Source organism: Bombus flavifrons, chromosome 8, assembly GCF_040668555.2.
Source record: "Bombus flavifrons isolate JBK064 chromosome 8, iyBomFlav1_principal, whole genome shotgun sequence".
NCBI classification, from domain to species: Eukaryota; Metazoa; Arthropoda; class Insecta; order Hymenoptera; family Apidae; genus Bombus; species Bombus flavifrons.
The window spans coordinates 7409434-7430516 of NC_138449.1; the positions used below are offsets into that span (position 1 = coordinate 7409434).

General features: G+C 34.7%; 1 protein-coding gene across 8 annotated transcripts in view; it reads left to right on the forward strand.

The window, feature by feature from the left end:
- cnc (NFE2 like bZIP transcription factor cap-n-collar) overlaps window positions 1-21083 on the forward strand; it is a 110932-nt gene that overhangs the window by 58511 nt on the left and 31338 nt on the right. For all 8 annotated transcript variants that reach the window (XM_069118541.1, XM_069118540.1, XM_069118539.1 and 5 more), the window contains exons 4-5: window positions 9225-9535; window positions 11090-11287. In XM_069118541.1, coding sequence (XP_068974642.1) covers window positions 9225-9535; window positions 11090-11287 — 509 coding nt within the window. The remainder of the gene's footprint in view (window positions 1-9224; window positions 9536-11089; window positions 11288-21083) is intronic.

The window sequence follows — 21083 nt, forward strand, 5'->3', positions numbered from 1 at the left end:
GGGAATCGCTAGTCACCGTCAGACATCAGTAAAATATATTTATATCAATGCATAAGAATCTTGTTTTAAATCCGACTGCGCTATTTACATTTATGCAAAAGAAGATGATATTTAATAAATTTGGAATCTGTACTACACATAATTTTAATAAAATGATATGACTTCAGGACATAAAAAGGTAAATTCCTTCGAACACTGTAAGAATATATAATAAGAAGATTATATCTTACTTAGGTTTATGTATATAAGGCGAATATAAAAAATGTTTACACACATTTGTTAAATTTTCCATCTGTTTGTCATTCGGCACGTAGAAATATTATCTATGTATGATGTAAAAAATCCTTCGTCACAAAATTCTCGTGTTTGTAGGAGCTTTAATGCTACTAAAATCGTAATTAAAATGCAAAAGTGCAGGAAAATAGATAATATCAAAATTACGCAGACACTGTGCAGATGCTTGATAAACAGTAATAACTACAATTTTCTACTTTGACAATTACACAGCTTGGTTTGTATGCGAGCACGAGTGTACTCGCGCCTGGTCTGGTCAACGATGTCTTAATGTACTTGAATCTAAGAATAAGTACTCTACGGTCTACAAATATCATCTCCTTTCACTATATGTTCATAAATATTTGTTTAATATACATATAAATAGACCGGGGTTTTTATACATATGAGGAAAGATTGTTGAGAGAAAAATACAAAAATATGCAAAATGCATATAACACACAAAACTGTAGTAACTAAATACCTACAAACGTGTACTATCTCTTTTCACTGCATAATTCTAAACATTTAATCAATATATTCACTATATAATATACAACATGATACAATATAAAACAGAAGTTTGACAAATATTTATCCAAAATACCCGTATCAGGAACATGAATCATTAAACCGATCTCAGAGTTCCATAAGACATGGAAAAAAAATTTTGCAAGAATTTTTACACGGGAAACATACCATTCAACGTAATAAACAATACTACGACGACTATATAATTATAATATACATAAACAAAAGTTCACACATACATATTTATTAGAGATGAAAGATGAATCGTTAAACCGATCTCAGAGTTCCATAAAGTATAGAAAAAACTTTTTCCAACAAATTTTGTAAGGGAAAAATACCATTAAACGGGATAAACTATACTATAACGACTATAGCACTGCAATATACACGAGTAGAAGATGAAACATAGATATTTCTGCAAAATAACCGTATCAGAGACAGAAGATGAATCGTTAAATCGATCTCAGAGTACCATAAGACATGGAAACAAATTTTTCCAACAAATTATGTAAGGGAAAAGTACCATTAAACGCGATAAACAATACTATAACGACCATAGCACTGCAATATACACGAGTAGAAGATGAAACATAAATATTTCTGCAAAATAGCCGTATCAGAGACGGAAGATGAATCATTAAACCGATCTTCGAGTTTCGTCAGACGTCGATACAGATTTTTGCAAGGGTAAAAGTCGAAGGACAATGACTCGGGGCTATGTCCTAGTAGGATGCACCCCTGGTTAAAGCTCGTATACGCGGCAACGTCGACCGATCAAGACTCGGTATACGCTCCCTGGTCACAGTGGGGAGTCGGAGAATGGCATTATGGGTAGAGACCTTCCCTCCCTTCTCTCCAGACCTCCAGCGCGCATTGTCTGGCAGCCATATTGGAATAACAGCCAACCCCGTCGTGATTGGTCCGTTTTTTAACGGAGAACCCGTCGCTTGGCACAATACTTGTTCCTGGCCATGGTTAGGCAATGCCTCGCTACGCGATAGACTATCAGTCGACTCCATGCTGTGCCTGCATCAAAATCATCTGCCAGTGCCGGCTGTTATGATTCTCCTCGAGGTCGTGTCGACGAGGTATCATGCAGGAATCACGATGATCGCGTCACCATGAAAGGAAATTCCCTCGGAAAGTCGAATTCTTCGAGTTTCTCTGGATTTCCATCGTTAATGCGCGTTCGCTATATCAATGAGGCTTGCCAGGTCGTAGCTAACTTTACTGGAACGTACTACTGCGAATAATCGTTCCTCTCGTTTCGAGGTCCCAGAAATTTCAGTAGAATAAGCACAGATAAGAAACGATTCTACGCAAAAGTGTATACGAGCGATGTGAAGTGCTGCAGGTTTTGTCTGAACAGTGATTGGGTCGTTGCTGCTTCTACTTTAGGGTTCCACGAGTTGTTTGCATCGAGTGACGTGAACAGTGTACAAGTTCTATCTTTCAGGTACGATTTAATTAATTTTGCCGCTACGGACACGAATGTGACTTTGTAAAACTGTGATGCACTGTGATCGTTTCGTTCTAATCGCATTGTGGATTACCTGTTTTATGGATTATACTCCTTGAGGTATGTCGATATAGAGAAAGAATTTTATTATTAACGTACCTTCGATAATGTCGAACAGCTGTTCGTTGTATGTGCACCCGTTTACCCGTAGTAATTGTTTATAGTAATTATGATGTAATTTGATAATAAATGTCTCGAGCAGGATTCATTGTACTATATTGTTTATAGGATTTCATTCAATACAATAATAATGGCGCTTTTAACATCGTTTTTGTATCTTTGTTTAAGTCATTGCTCTTTCATTGTACCTTTAAAGCTTGTGAAATAAAAGTAATTTATTTCTATAGACAATTTTCAAGTAGTTTCTCGATACTTCGTGGTTGCGACGGCTGCAGCCGCGCGGTTACAACAAATAATAACACGGATTCGATAGGCAATAAATAATCTGAACTTCTTAAATTACAACGAGATTTAGATTTGCATAGAAATTTTATTCTATTCTTGGATCATAAGGACTCAAAGGATCATTTTGAAAGTTCAAATTTTCAATACTGTCCAATATTTGAAGTGGACATTCGTTTGTTGAAAATCACCTGACGATAATGTGAAAATAATATAAAAATTTGATGGATATATACAATTTAGATTCCAAGTAGAGAACATGATACTATCTTGAAAAATATCGCTAAAATATTCGGGCGCGTTGGGAGTCAATCAAAAGTTTGTGCAATGAATGATCGTATCAATTTGAAATCAAATTAAAATCTGAACGTATTGCCAATTTCACATTGCGATCGTATGCTTTGTGTAACTTTCTGTGCAACTCTCGCGTCACTGCCAGACTCTTATACTTTCATATATCTAGTAACATATACATACATTACCTCAGTTTTATTTCGCTCAAACGTAGGAAATTTGTCAACGATAGAACAACACGGTTCGGTCCAAACCGATTGAACGAACGCAGTAAAATTAAAGGAACCGAAATATTTTTCTATATCTTGTACGAAGTAATAGCAAATATTTCTTTCGAATCAAAAATTAATTTTATATTACAACAAAAATCCTACCCAAGAAGAACGTGAAAGACAAGGAACTCTAACCATTCCTAACGTTGAGACTCCGATTCTACATTCTGTATGGTTGTTCGGTCGATACGTTCCGGTAAACGTTGCTCGATAAGCATCGATGACACCGGTCAACGACAACAATTAATGATCTAGCAAGAATCAATGAGCGTGATTATAAGTTAGGCTATTTATAGTGGCACCAGGTGACGCACAGGGCACGTTGCACGCCCATTCGCGCGTCTACTAAGCAAACGGGAAAATGAGACGTCAAATGGAATTGGAAGCGTGTCGGTATCGGTCATTGGCACCCTTTTGTCAAGGCCTGCAAATAAGATTTGTCCCCGATATATTTATCATCCACAAGGGTAAGGATAATCGTGCTAGCGCATTCGTATCGTAGAATTCTTTTCGCCTCTCTGGCATTGAAACATTCGTGTACGAGTCTCTAGGAAGTGGATGCGGCATTAGAGGCACGAACATTGGTGGCGTGGTACCTTTTCGACGCTTCGGCCCAAAGGGCCATTGGTCGAAAAATTTTGTCGAGTAATGCAGGAATTATTATCCGAAAAAGGGGCGACGGTGCAGGGGTGCTATGGAAGAAAAAGAAAATGGTCGTTAGGCGCGCGCGAAATGTGAGAAATGATCTGTCGACGTTCCCGTGGCCGTGGAAAAAGCCGACCGCAAGTTCAAAGAAGCCGTAGAATCGAAGAAGACTGAGAACCGCGCCATTAGACGCACCGTGATCCAGCGAATTCGCTCTTGCGTTGGATTTAAACAGGAAAAGATTCGTTCCCCAGAGACATCTCGTTCTTTCGCTCTTCTTTTGCCTTCTACTCGGGTTTCTATCCGGGTTTCGATAAAAATATGTATAGACTGCGACCCGCAAAAGTATTCGTACAGTTACCGTGGACAGATTCTACGTTACATTCTACATGATATATGTTATATAAAACATTTTCGAATTTTATTAGCTGCGTAGCAGGACACGACTATCAAGTTTATGCTGGTAAAAATTGAAACAAATTGGAAAAAGTACGTATATATTAGGTTGTCCGAAAAGTTTCTTCCGTTTCATAAGGTGATAATAGATGAACAACATTTCTGTTTTATATTATTTTATTGAATTAAGATCCATTTCGTTCTATTTTTATTATTATGTTCGTGCATAATTCAATAAACTAATATAAAACAAAAAACATTGTGCGTCTATTATTTCCTTGTAAAACGAAAGAAACATTTCGGGCAAACTAATAGAAGAATATACAGGGTAGTTGGTAACTGGTGGTACAAGCGGAAAGCGGGTGATTCTAAGCGAAACAAGAAGTCGAAAATATAGAATAAAAATTTTTCGTTTGAGGCTTTGTTTTCGAGAAAATCGACTTTGAATTTTCGCTCGGTATGCGTGCACTTTATCACGTCTCGTTATAACGGATCTCACTGTAGATCGTTGCCTCGATGGAAAAATTAAAAAAAAAAATTTTTATTCTATATTTTCGACTTCTTTTTTCGCGTAGAATCAACCCCTTTCCACTTGTACCACCAGTTACCAACCACCCTGTATATTTATCGCGAACGTGTATGTAGTAAAGTCTTAGCGTAGAGCTTATGGAATTGGATTATCAAAAAGTTAGTTCTACATAAATTCCATCAATGAATAAGGTTAGTTCCTTTTATGGTTTTTTACTTTTCTCGTAACTGTATTACATATAAGTTTGATGACTAGGAAAGTAGACCATAACAAAATGTAACTAGAAGTCCGTTCCAGCACAGAGGGGAAGGATACTGAAAAAAACATATGATAAAATAATATTACATATTTTTACACATTTGTTAAGAATATATTAAATCTTTTTGAATGGATGCTTCATGCAGCTATTCACAAAGGTATTTTTGACATTCGCCGCAGAACATTTTTATGGGTATAATATATAGCTTATACAATACTTTTTTAAATTTGTAATAGCACTATAATAAGACACAGTTGTCGTGATTACATTCTGATAAGGTTTCAAAGAAATCCAGGTACATAATAGTTATAACATATTTATCGCAAACGTAAATTGAACAAAAAATTAGTATATACAGCAGTCATCTTAAACGTATAATAAGTGTCCTTTAAATTAAATGCAATGATTAAATTGTGTATCTAAATACTTTTACGATCTCTATGAATGCATATACTATTTCTACTAAATATCTTGTAGTTTTTAGGTACATTTTCAGATTTCATTCAAGATCATGATAATGATAGAGTCTCGTTATACGAGCGAATGTTTCGTGTAACACGCATAAAATATTGTATGTACAAGAGGTTTCAACAAGTATGAAATATTTTCATGCGTTACCGTATAGCATCTTAAAATATTTTCCAATGAAACATTTTGTCTACTTCTGAAATGTCGACAGTTTCATAGCTCATCAATCTCGTTTACAACTTTCTTAATAGAAAAGAAACGAAACAACTTTTACGTTTTATTATCTATTTAGATATTTCATTCGAAGCTTGACATTGCACTTTACTTTTACAAATGATCATGAAATAAAAACTAAATAACTTGTAAACAAATAAATTACATTTCAATTCAATTTCTCCTAAATAATGAAATCATTATCGTTATTATTATTTTTATTATTATTATTATTATCTTCATTCGTTCGCGCCTCTAAGACGTTCAGTTTTCATAAATAAAACTCGAGAATTATCTTCCTCCGAACACATACGTGGTTAATATATCTTATGCTTTCTTTAAATTTGAAAAAAAATGGTGCACAGTCTGTTGAGGAGAATGCTTGAAGTTCCTAAATTATAGGTGGCCATTATTGTGCGGTCTGGCACGCATTTGGGCCAGACAATGGCCGCCACTACTCGTTAATGTAATAGCCATCCCAAGCTGGGATCTTCCTTCTTCGCAGATACCATACTCATGACCAGCAGAAGAACGAAAAGCTTCTTCTTCTTCTTTTGCCGACCCGCCTGTCGTTCGGCTCCGACCTGTCCGTATTCGAGCAGCCTTCGAAGAATTATTATTTTATGAGATTATTATCTCTAATAACATCAGCTCGCAAGGAAAAAACGAAAAGACCTCTATCTACTGTCGAAAATTTCTCACTCCGTCTCTTAACTTCTTTTTTCCTGCGCACGCCAAAACGAGACTAATTAGCGGAAAGAGCGAAGCTTTGCGCCATTGGTAAAGTTGCAATCGATTTGTCGCGTACCCTGCAAATAATCTGTATGTCAAGTTATTATCTCGATACAGGTGTCACGTATTGTTGAAATTTAGTCCTCTTATCCGTTTTACATAAATTATGAAACAACAGCGAAGAGTCACTTTGAAGATTCGCTCTTTGCTTTTAATTAACGTAGCCATGTCTTTGTTACGTGATATGTGGAACGTAAAAATTACCGCGGATTACTTCGTTTTACTTTGCGAGTAATTGTTCGTCGGAAATTCCTTCTGCAGGTAGATTGTCTTTGACTGTCCAGATTATTATTCAATCCGTTGACGGTCGTGTATATAGCAATTAATTTATTACCGTACGGTATCACACATCTAAATTCATCGCATAGTTCCTTTCATCGTCGTACTCTTTCATTCTCGTATTCTCATAGTTAAACAACGGGCACGAGCGTCGAGGAATTAAGTATCTAATGATTTGTCTGGATTATCTCATTTTGTCGCAACTATTCTAATACTTATGAATAGGGCTATATGTATGACGTTTTGAAGAAACTACATGCAATGTCCCATATGCATCATTACATTAGAAGCTAAAAAATATTGAGAACGTCGAACCCTAATTTCGATTGCTTACCACACAGATATTATGTGTGTTCGCTTTCAGCGCTTTTCGAGAGAAACAGTTTTAAAAATTTGATGCTACTTCATAAATAAATAAATATGTACAAATAATAAATATGTATAAATAAATACATTTTACTTTGTATTTATCTTCGTCGATGCTATCATAAAATTTGGTTGCAAATCGTGCATTGACCCTTTCCAACCGCATAAAGCGACGAAGATGGATCGTGGTTCTTAAAAATATCTCTATCAGATACAATAAACAAAAATATTATTTTTCACAAATCTACGAAATAAATATAAATGTAATTTTTACGAGTCGTGTAAAGAACAGTGAAGGACTCTATCAGTTGTATATGAAAACTCAAATTTCACGAAAAGTGGACGTACAATATTTGCGTAGTGAAGCATCGATTCGAAGAACAAGCACTTTAGAAATTTGTACGCATTGTAGATGGTGCGTTGCGTGTTTTGAAGAGCGACGGTAAGGTAAATGTAGAACGAGATCGCGTTCGGAGCGTGCGTAAGGGATGAAGTAGGGTAGAAACGGGGACGCGCGATTGGCCGTGGGGCGGGAACATTTGGGGGTTGTTCAAACCAGCAGGTGGATCTTCAACAACACCCCTTTGTCCCTCAATTAGTTACGTTTTTTTCCTTTCCTGTCCCTCCTCCGAAATTTTACCTGTCCGTCGGCTACAGTCAGTTTTCGAGTGCTGCGCCTTCAGACGATTCGAGTTTTAGTCGAGTCACAGAGAATCCGGTTTGCTCAAATCCTCCTAGAACCATTTTTATGTATAATCTTTTTTTTAAACATGTTCGAACGCCCAATCGTCAAATGAATATAACGCGTGGTAGATTTTTTCGTGGAAATATTACGTTTCTAGAATTTTTACAGATTTGGATGTATGCGTCGATTCGTACATGTCACATCGATTTACCAATATTCATTTGTACATGTAATAACGATGTATCGCTGATCGTGTAAAGTGTTGATTTTGATGAAATATTTTCAATAATATTAAGATGTAATAATAATAAGATGATGTTTTCACGAGTGATTTATTTAGTGAACTTTATATGAAGAATGTTTGTAAGGATACTATGTGAAAGAAAGACGACTTTTATTATGTGATATAATAGTGCAAAGAATTAAACGTTTGAACTAAACGTACGTGATCTAACAAACATCTTTTGCTGCGTTTAAGATTTGTGACAAATCTTTTAATCGTTTTATTATATTAAAAAATATAGCGATACAAGTTCTAAATATTGAACCATGGCTTGGAATTCAGCATACAAAGTAATATATATTTTTATATACTCTATTCATATACGACAGATTGAAAATTATAGTGGTGTAAGACAAAGTTTTGAAAATCCAGTTTCAATTCTTAGAATCATCGTTTCTATAGTTTCGCAATTGATTAAGCTACCCATGTATAACTTTGTTTTCCGTCTCGGTACATTTCACAACTTGAAAAAATATACTGAATCTTTGACAACGATACGCCGTTTCGCGAAAGATAGCAGCAAACCGATTTACACTACTACGATTCTTAAACCTGCATATAATCGTAACGCGCGTCCCACCCTCAAAAATATTTCTCTCACATTTCGAGGTCTGCTATTAGCTGGTAGAAAGAAGGATAGCAAGCGATGAATTATAGTTGTCAATAAATAACGTGCGGAATGTAATAGTGGAGAATTAAAGTACGCAATCTATCCGGTACTATACAATCTTAACTGCAATTAAATAGTTTTAAATGATCCTTAAGAGTCGTACTTGGGCACGCGATTCTGTTTACGCTTACTTATGTTTCGTCAACCGATAATTTGATCGCGTGCGTTCTTTCTGTGAGTCAGGCGGGACAAAAGTCGCTATTAGATGAGACTGATGCGACAGATTGGAATATGAGTAATAACGCTTTTTCACGATTAAACAATTTTTCTCCTCTTGAACGATATCGATGACCTTGATTCTCTGGCAAATGTTCGATCTGCTTGAACTCAACGTGTCTTGTGTTACAGGTGAATATATCCTCAATTCCGGCAGTCAAGGGGAGAACGGAAACAACGCGATCGAAGAAGACGATCAACTCCTTCGAGACGCGTCGTTAGATTTAGACAATCACCCGTTGGCCGGGCTAGCCGACGATTCTTTGGGATTAACCAACACTTTAGAACTCGAAAATGATTTCCCTTCGGACTTACTGGAAGGTGGCCTCTTAGGAAGCGCAAACGTCGAAGGCCTTCTCAACAACGATACTTTGGGTCTTCCCGACGGATTCAACCTCGAGGAGGCATTACAACTTGTTGGTCTCGATGAGGCTCAATCAGAGGTTCGTTCGATCTTTATTTGCTGATATTTCAGTGAGCTTTATCTCGTATTCATTTTTGGAATTGTTTTTCTTTAATAATAATAATAATAGCTTTCGCTTCTTGCGACATATATCTCGGTAGGCAGAGAGATTTTTCTTATTTTCTACGCCTACGTTCTAATCGTTAGACTGCGGATTTTTATGCATTTGTAAGAAATTTGAAAATACAAAATTCTACGTAACATGAATTACGAATGTATGTAATATGAAAAAATATGTAAATTGACTAAAGTGTAGTATCTCTTACAACATGAAACAATTTTCCAGCGAGGTTCTATCTTTTTAATTATGTCTTCAAAAGTATAAATTTGCATGAATATTGGCAATGTACTAATTATTCTTAAGTGTACGCATTAAGTCTACGCAGAAGGATTTTATTTTTAGCATTGCGTGTATAGAGTAATATATTGATTTCACTTGTTCTTCTATGGTTGCTAGCAATATTTCAGGTTATTCCGTGTTTCTCTTTAAAAACGAATATAACAAAAATCGATATTTGATAGGTGTTAATATATTTTATAATGTCTTATAAACGAGAGTCACTTCTTTCCATCCTGTTTGTTGAAATCATTTCACAATTATCATTAGAAAGATTCAGTAGTCATTTAACTCTAATTTAGAGTATATTTATTTATGCTATACAATTATAGTACACATATCCTAAGTTTGTGACTATAAACATTTTAAAATAGACTTTTCAAATCGTTACAGTAAATTGTATTTATATTAATTTACTTTATAAAAATACAGTGTGATAGTTTATCATTTATTTCACCATCGTAGAATTGTTAAGTCGATGTTAAAATATTTAGTTCTTCATTTTTGTATCTAATTAACTGAATTTATTATAGCGTTATAAAATAGCGACGTAGCGATAATCTTCCCCAAGATAGAAACGTGTGGCTCTTTCTAAAGTTTTATATCTGTTATAAATTTTTAATTTTCGATTGTCTATTTATTATCCATCTATAAAAATATAAAATTGCGATCCATCACTGTAATCTTTGGAAATAATAAATAACAAATACAAGGTAGTGGTATACAGAAAATAGAATATTTCATCTAATATTAACATTATGATCAAAATTCCAATTATACCTGTACGAATTTTCCAGCCGTTTCTTTTTAGACTATACCCGACTTACTATAAAAGCATAGTAAATGAAATTATGTATTATCATTACAATTACAAGGTCAACTCCGATACAAGTGGAATAAATAAATAAACGATTAAATAGATTTACCTACTTAAAATGAGCTGAGATATTTAAAATACATATTTAAGATACGTTTAGTTTAAACTTCAGGTATACCGATAAAATATTTCATCCATTTTTGGACGATGTAATACGGGAAAATCGAATGATCCTAATGAAAATACAATAAATCCAGCCAAGGTTTAATCTTTCACAATGTAAAATATCCCAAAATCGTGCAGTTTGATTAACCATTCGAGCGACTTGTCGTTAACGAAAAGCTGACATTGGCATTATAATATGAAGATTGCTTATATAGGAAACGAAGCCGGAAGTGAAGAAGAAGGAAAAAGATAGCATCGAAGAATCCACGAGTGCAAAGGACGAGTCGGCTATTACCAGCTCGAGCAGCGTCGAGGTCGCGAAGTCATCCAGGTGCGAGGATCCTGAGACCGGCGACATGATTCACACACCGCAGTTTCATCATCCCCATCATCCACACCATCGTTCCTTGCAAGTACGTACGACCTTGATTTTATTTTCTTCAATTTATCGTTATCTCCTGTTGGATATCAATGTGCCAAGTTGTGTAATTCTAGAAAAACTAGCATTTTCATTAACTTTTTTTTTCATCCGATGCAGCATCGAGTAAGACGATTGTTAATGAAACGTGTCGCCGTTTAGCTTTAAGTAATTATATTCAACGATCGATTTATGTATATGTTTATATTATTACATATTATTATATAACATATATTCATATGTATGTTTATATTATTAACAAGTATCCAGACACTTTTTGTTAGGAATCATCAATATTCGCGTTATTAGGAAATGGTTTTCAAGCTAATAAAACTTTCATTTACTAATTAACTCTACGTAATTCGATTCTGGTATACCTTCTTGCTTCTAAAAATTTATTTCATAAATTGTAACTTCTATGATTGTATAAGTTGTGTAAGTTTCAAAATTGTTGAAGTTACATTTCTTCTACGAGGATGACCTTTTCAAGATTAATTATTCAATAATATAGATATTTAAAAGTTAGCTGATATCGTAAACAATATTATTATAACATACGTATACGTGTATTACAAAGGCAGCATATAGTTGGTATAATTATTCCATAATTAAATGTTTTTATTTATGAACCATAAATAGCGCATAGTACATACTCGCAGCTTTATGAAAACAGGTGGAATAATTCCATTGATCTGAAATCATATCTTTCTATCTCATTAGGTTGCTTGAAAATTACATCTCATAATCATATTTCAACGTCAGTTGATAAATCTCAAACGTTTAGTTCACGTTTCTATGCATTTCGTTTATACGAACAATATCAGCCTTTATGTAATAATGTAGCGGCATGTAGATCACTATAGATGTGACTAATGTTGATATAATTATGCAGTTGTCATAATTGTTCAAATATCAATACAATTATCATAATTATTGATTATTTGAAAATTTACTCGGGAGATTTAAATTGCTGGTGAAAAAAGAAGGGAATAAAATTTACATTCTTGAACTGAGTAATTATTAGAATGAGAAAATTGTAGCAAATTAAAAAGCGATTGTACGTAATAAATATCGCATTTTATTTATGACTTGGAATATATTTTATCTTAGTTCGTTAAATTTTGTTTTATACATTTTCTCATAAAATGCATTTATACTAAAAAATACTAAAGTACTAAATATTCCAGATTATAATTAACAAACTATGTATATTCTATGTCTAACTCAATTAGGTTAAAGAAAACTCCAGTATTCATAACCAACAATTTTTATCCTGCAATGAATTTCGTATTTTCATTAATTTTTATAAATAAAAAACTGATCTGAATTTCAGGATGACGATTACAAGAAAATGTTTTGATTGTCTGTTATTGTCTGTTAAGTTTGTATTGTTCATAAATTTACGTTATTATTATTCATCGTACACAGTCGAAGATATTTTATTGCAAATCTACAAGCTCTAAATATGTATAGCACATCGACGTACGAACGATGTCTTCGATATTAAATTTCTATCAAAACAGCTTGATATTTGTATATTTTCAATGTATTTATATGAATTTCAATGTATGTATATGTCGCGTGCGATTTGTTACACTTTAAATGACTTAATTCTAAAACAACTTATCTATATCTAATACCAGTTTTCGATAAATGACACATGTAGTTCGACGAATATAATAGCAAAGATCTAGTTGTCTTATCAAATATGTGAATACCTATATCAGTTTATTTTGTTATATTGCCAATATATATTATAACATATAACCAATATAGTCACATATTTACTTATTATTACTTGTTATATATTATATATTTCTTATATATTTTATTATATTAACAATTTTACTCTGGATATAGATACTAATTATTTTCAAGTCTTTAAGCACTGAAAAGTTTATAAACAGTAGAATTATCAATAACTGAAACGTGAAACACGAAACATAAAATTACCCAAAAGACCACAGTGAAAGCTACGTGAAAACCGTATGATACAAAGGAAAATTCGAATTTTCGTCCACGTACCTTACAATCATTCGCATCTTCAAAAATGTATTATTGCAAGCGTACAAAATTTCGATGGAAAATTTAATAAAACGGATAATTCTGGCGTTAATGCATCGTACCTCTACAATGTATCTGTTTAAGGATATCTATAAAAAGCTTTTCTCGTATTTGATATATTAACCGCTAAAAATGACGAATTGATGACTCCGGTGTTAATGTATTGCACGTATAATAGCTACTTATCATCGGCAAATTTCATTCACTTTAACAATATGTCCGTCAAAAAGATATTACTAAAAAGATTTCCTATGTACCTAATAGATTAGAGCTCCGGAAGGTTAATACCATTTCGAATCACGCTACTGAAAAAAGAGCTCATAACAGCGGGAAGAAACTCGCGTCTCAGAAAGGAGAAACGCGGAGTTGGCTACAAAGAGAAATAGTTGTTTCGGTAATTGAGGTTGCACTATATTTTCCAACTTCTACCACATTTCTTCGAACCTACTGACACACATAAGATGCGCGTAACGTCCGAGATAGGATCGGTTAATGTTAATGCAACGAACGTCTGTCGCTTAGATCGAAATCTACGAGACGAGAGAAGACGCGGCTTCAAGACGGGATTTTAACACGTTGCCTGTTGTGAAATGCACAATTTGAGGCTCAGAGAAGTTACTACAAAAGCTGCGAATATTAAAAATTCATTGATTCTCAAACACCGTCACATGTAAATCGTATGGTGCTTCTTAGTAAAAAAGAACAGTGAAAAATACAGTTTTTTGGAGGGGTGGGGGAAATAGTGGAAATTAAAATATGCAAGTTAAAAGGCAAGTATCGAACAGTATAGCTAATTTATTATTGAATAATGCAATTTTTAAGGCTCTGACAAATGAATATCTGTCAAACGGTTATAAGTTAGAAGCTAAACTTTAGTACCGGTTTACTTTGGCAAGAACTTTTCTCGCAATACTCTGCTGGAGAAATATGGATCAAGTGTCTAATGTGCAGACTCTGAGTACATCACGAATTTCCTCATGTAGAGTTTCACGTGTGAATATCTGATTATCTCAAATAACTCGCTTTTTATCTTTTAAAAATGTGATTTTATGAACCAAAGCGTTGTAATCAGTAAGAAGAATAAAATTACTTTTTTTAAGATATTGTACCTAATTTCAAGTGTTCGATATTTGGCTTCCTATTGCGTACGACGAAGTACAATTTATGTCTTTTTTTTTTTAATGTTACTTCAATATTGAAAAGTGATCATAACGTTAGAAACATAGGACTTCTCTTAAATTGAACGTATATGCCTGTATAACGCAACTGAATAGCCATAAAAATCGTATATTTGTTGCGGACGAGTATGTAAAAGCGAAATTCAACGAACAAAATGATATTCCGTATTTGGCTACTTTCCTCTATATTCGACACTTGAACAACGTTACCGCTATCCTATTCAAGGATAAAACAATTCTCGCCAGAAAGGACTAAAAATAATTATTTCTAATTATTACGGCTGTCAACGTGTTAAGCTTCTTCGTGGAATAAACGTCTCTCCTAGACTCGCAGGTTGGACGTTTTTACGTTTACGTCGCGAATAGCCGGCGAAATAAGTCACGTTGTTAGTCGGGAGGAGGATCGTGACAATGACCTACCGAGATAGTCCTCGTCGGGCAACGAGAGACGCGAACGTGACGCAATGCATACGTGCACAGGACTTGGTGCATGCACGTGGAGAACTACACCTGAAAACTGCCGCCAATCGGAGAACTCGGGGACCCCTACCATGATCCTTGCCGAGCACGATCGTGATCGCGTTGTATTCCTGGCAACGCGGCCGCGACTAACACTCGCGGACGACATGCGGCTCGAAGTAAACGTAAACCTTGTGGGAAATTAGCGTGCCATTTTTTCCCTCGTCGAAAAACTTTGACCCGTTAACATCGTTGAAACGGAGTCCCGGGTTAAATCGCTAATTATATAGAAAGGCGATTGTGACGCGAGGAAGTGTAGTGTTTCTGTTGACAAAGATCGTCCAAATTTCAAACTGACTTAGGCTTAGTAAGAATATAAGGTAGAATGTGTGATTCGAAGGAAATCTACCCCATTTCGTGATATAGTATAATTTGGTATACATGGATTATTTATTTTCGTTGCAATCTTCAAGGTACGAGGAAAAATCGACTAGAGTCAACAGGCATTATCGATTGATAAATCGATTCGGTTTTATCTGATTACTTTAAGAGCACCGTGACAGTTATACACAAGTGCGTGCTTCGTTTTGTGATCATTTTTGTGCATGATTTACTGTTGAAAATCCGCGACATTACGCGAATATTAATTACACGATGATACTGTATTCGCGGTGACAACGGAGGAACTGATCGCTACATAAGAATACGAGAGACAGTACAAATATTTGTTTCGTGTATTTGCGATGGCTAATGGCTATCGCTGTCGCAGAATTTAGCTTCATTAGTCTCAGTCGAGATCTATTGTTCGCTTCGATTCGAGAAATCGACGATTTTCAATTGTTTTAAAAGAAACTGTCGAGGGAACGAATGCTTTTTGACTGCAACAGACACACATGAATGACGTGCAGCAGTTTGTCGTTAAGTCTCATTCACAGAGCATCGAACAACAATACCAAGCTAGTTCAGAATGTTGGAATCTCGTTGTGGACGAAGGTCTTTTTCAGGTACATACAAGAAACACGTTATCGTACTGCAAGGTAAATAATTACATAATGAAGTAGAAGACGTAACAGGGAAATATCGATTTACAAACCAATTGAACATTCACAGATTGAAAAGTAGTTTAACATCGTTCGACAGTTAAATTATATATCTGACGAATGTAACGAGCGTACGTACTATTACACTGATTCTGTATGTGCCATATTATTTTCCTTACTAATAACTATCGCCTTTCATACGTGATTATCTTCCAGAAAGAATATTATATCGATGAATGAATATTGAATGATTATATTTAACACGTTCGCGGCGTATGCTTCGGATTTGATTCGGCACATAATTTTACGATGATATTGACTCGAACTCGGCGCATGAATCAAAGGTAATGAAAGTTGAAAAGAACGGTAGAAAGCAGGAAAAATTTCATAATAATTCGTAGAAAGCAGTAAGTAGAAAAGTCTTCAATCAAATTTAATTTAATTTAATTCGTAGTTATTACTTGAAACAATAATTTGGAAGATATTATCTATTTATAGTGCTTCAAAGTAAAAGAAATGTATTTATAAATTCTATGCATCCTATAGAAAAAAAAGATAGAAATGAAATTCTCTATTTATATGCGTCACGTGTAAAATTGTACAATATAAAAACAAATATTCTTCGGGAATGATTTACGGTGCCAATAAAAATCCGATCAACAGAGCGAACGTGTTAATTTACTAATGTAAGAAAGTCAAATTATACCAACCCCATCAATCAGACTTCATAAATTATTCTCGTGAATAATTATTCACGAATTATTAATTCTAATAGATACTTTATAATTCATGATGTTTATAGATTCACATAAGTTCTAAGGAATATGTTTTTGTCATTCAGTCGAAGTCTTTGTCGAAGAATTAAAATCACGCGTGAAAAAGAACGTTCTACGCTCTATGTCCATTTATATCGGTTTTATCAAAGAGATTTACCAATTTGATTCTCTCGCACTAAGAACAAAATTCTTCGAAAATGAATTCCACGCGAACGCAAATCTTGAAGTTATAGCAGGCAAACAATTCCACGTGACACTACGATCTAAATTGACTTTTGCTAAAAATAAAGAAGAGAAAAAGCAGACGTATGTTAGGTGGACATTGGTAAGAAATTCGTATTCGTAATATAGTCACACGCATAGGAGTTGGATCTCGCGACCTTGCCTCTAGTGTGGAAGTGTGTAAAGCGGTGATTATGATGGCCACGAACATGTAATATCCAGCGTTGAGCGTCCGCAGGACTCTCAATACGTAATGAGCAAGCTAAATTAATACATATATGCCCACTGCCGGGACCTTTGCCTAAGAGAAGGTTGTACTGTGCGTATTGTACAGAGAGATTACGCAAGAAGACACGGTGTCGCCGCTCGCGAACCATATCATTTTTGGAACTCTTCTCTCACGCGACTGTCGTATTAACACTGACCTCACTCACCTGTAATTGCTACTTGTTACCATACACCAAGATACAGACGGCGCATATACATAATACGTCCCATTATACTCGCTACCACGTTATATTCTTACGTATCGTCGCATTTTTATTCTTCGCTCGTATTCTTCTGCGATAACCTTGAACGAGTCGCACCACCTTTGATATCGTACGAAGCAACTATGATGTAGTACGCTGTTGGATTATCTGGACAATCGGAAACATTTAACATAAATCGGACTGCTTTTCACAAATTTGATCATCTAGTTATTCTATACGTAAAGAAATCGATACATTATTAGTAGTTTTCCGTATATTTTAAATTACAAATGTTAATTAATTGCGTGGTTTCTTTTATGTCAATATATTAACTCATAGTAGTATCGATAAGATCTTTGACTTCGTTTATTTCACGATTAATTTCATCAGTCTACTATCCAGGAAATGATACATGCAAATTCCGTGTTTTCAGTTTACATCATTATATAAGGACTATGTAAAAACTTGTATTATGATTCTAGCATGTTGCTATTTATATCGCTTTATCCATTTCTGTACTGTTCAATGAAATTTCTTTTCACTGAAATGATGAAATTTCGTAATTTCATATTTCAATTTTATTGCACACGTGATTCTTCTTCTCTTGCATAGAATCTGATTTTGTTATAGTTTTACGTTTTACATTTATTGGAGACATTACATATTCTGTTTATTTGCTAAAACGAAAGCAAAATTGAAATATAAGAATTCGAAAATGGTAATACTGTTAAGCAGCCCTTCAGCTTCCATAATTTTTCTCCATATAGAAGCTTAACCAGAAGGCGAACCCTTCGTGAGACTCGCAGGTATCGACCGTGAAGGATCGGGGCAGGTACTTTATGGCTTCACAGTAAAAATATTTCCATCTTCGGCAGTAAAGGGCGAAAAATCTTAAACGTTCACAGTTTTGACAGAAAAAGGGATCTGCAAAAAGGATTTAAGTGCTAATTAAGTGAGACATTTTTACGACTCGTCGCCACTTATCCTTTGTGAGCTACCAATATCGTTTCTGTACCTTAACCACCTCTAGACCAATGTCACCACCAATTTATTCTGTTCCAACACAATAAATCTTCGTAAGGTTGCAGCACACGTTTCATACTTACGTTTCTAAAATGGAATAGCAATTATTTTATAAACTTCCAATTGATCGTAAAGGAAATCATTATAACATGTATTTTGCATTTGATACTTGAAATTTTCGAACCATCAAATAACACAAGACAATCGTAATTGCATAATAGAAAATTAAAGTTCATAGCAATATATTAATAACTTTAATGTCTATCGAATATTTCTAGAAATTAAGATGATTTTAATTTCTCCGATTTCCTTCAGCATCAAGAACCATAGAACTTTTTGATCGACCTAATGACAAAACAAGAACAATGAAATATCCAAGCTACAGGGAATAGCATAAAATGGCTTTAGGTGTATTCCAAATAAGTTCGAAAATAATATCGTATGATTAAAAATAAAGCGAGAGAAGCCAACGATGCTCTATACGTGGGTAACGAGCAGGAATTACAAAAAGCAACTTTAAGAGATCCGCGCAAGTAACGAGAGAACGAACCTGAGCGCATCAGAATGCAATAGTAATTACAGCCGCAGCCCTCCGGCGCTGATGGAAGTAGTTGGAAAATACAAGTGCAAAACAATTTAAATATCTTCGTGCAAATTCGAAAAATAATAATTTATATACTGGTAAATACCCAAAGATATGTGTTTTCACTTTTCTATAAATAATTCACGACGAATATAATGCAAACAGCAAATCCTTTTCTTATCTTAAAAACAGTACATTTTCGGATCGATTCAAATGTAAGATCCTTTTTCAAAGAAAGAGCTGTACAGAAAATTGAATGTTCTCATTTTGGGAAAGTTACATTTTTTCAATCGATGGAAACATAGAAAATTCTTAAAAAAAAAAAAAATACGCATTTAAATATATCTTTACCACCCTATACTACTATTTCTTTGAATATTTATTTACTGTTGTTTTATACACGTAAAGGATATGACATGAAACATGTAAAGATTAAGACAAGCACAAACATGTATTTATACTTGGAGGAATAACGTTGTTTGTGCATATAAACAAGATGAAAACGTATGGGAACAAAAAATTTCTACCGAAGGCTTCACTCACACGAGACAACTCTGATAAAAAGAGAAAAGAAAACAAAAGAACGACGACGAATTACCATATTCTGCTAATTTCCGTCAATATAAACGAATGGAATCGCCTAACGAAGTACCGAACAGATAATAAAACTCATCTATCGTTTGATACGCCGGTTCCTCTTAACGTTTCGCAACGACACAAAGTTAGACAAGCACTTAGACACCGGTCATCGTGGAATTATAAAAATTCAGGCCGACCTTTGACCGTGATCGACGGACTTGGTGTTGCATATCTTTCTACAAGGATTTGCCAGACCGAGAGGAGCGGTAGCGCTTTATTTACTATGCCACTTGGATATTTGCTTAGAACCTTGAACGGCGAAGAAGAACCCTCCAAGTATCCTTGGACTTTCCATAATATTTACACGCAACATCGAGTTACGATTGGAGAGAGGAAAGAAAGCGCGTCTTGAAGTAGAAATAGAGACGGAGAATCGAGATGGAGATCGAGATGGAGATGAAGCAAGATAAAGGAACAGAAAAGAACCGAGATCGTGAGAGAGGGCGATCCGAGAGCTACGGCCTGAAAGATAGTGGCGAGTATGTTGGATCGCGAGCGAGCAGAGTCGTAAGACGAAATTAATAAGAGAAACGAGGTATGTAATATGGAAATGAGAAGCTGAAGGAAAGAGGGAGACCGACCGAGGCATTAGGATGCACTTGTGGCGATACTTGAAGGACTTGGCGCGAGCCTGCCGCGGTAACCCATGCCAGTGTGCATTAATCTGATGACTATCTGAATGAATCATAATTAATATCTTGGCCCATTAGCCATGAGAGTATACCGCCGACCATAAGTAATGCGCATGCTTTCTCTGCGTATCTTTAATTACTTGTATTTTGTCGATAGTATACTTGGCGTCGAGATTATTGTATTCGGTTAACTATCGCCCACTTTGCTTTCGTTCCATGTGCTACATATTTTTCGGTTACTCTTTAACGAGCGATAAAATTGTTGATAGTGGGTGGGACAGTGATTTTTACTTACTTTAAAATTTAAATTATTTATATTAATAAATGGAATAAATACATTAGATATAAAGAATGTTCAGGCTAACTCTGAGTTATAGATATCTTTATCGTATAATCTGTTTACACGAGCTTTTTAAAGCAACGTTAAAAAACAGTTAAAGTACATACAGAACGTGATAACATCCTTTCTATAACTCAAATAGGTTTTCGATAAAGTCGATCTATTATAGATAGTCTGACCAATTTGACATTGAATGTTAAAGAAGTTTTTGGTAACAAAGAATACCTTTTGGATATCAGCAGCCCATCTGACAGTGTCATAGTACACGTTTTCCCTTACAATTTATAACAATTCGATGTTCCCTTAACGTGGCCAAATTTATGAAATAGATAATTTAGTAAATATTTTTTTTTTTTCATGATTAA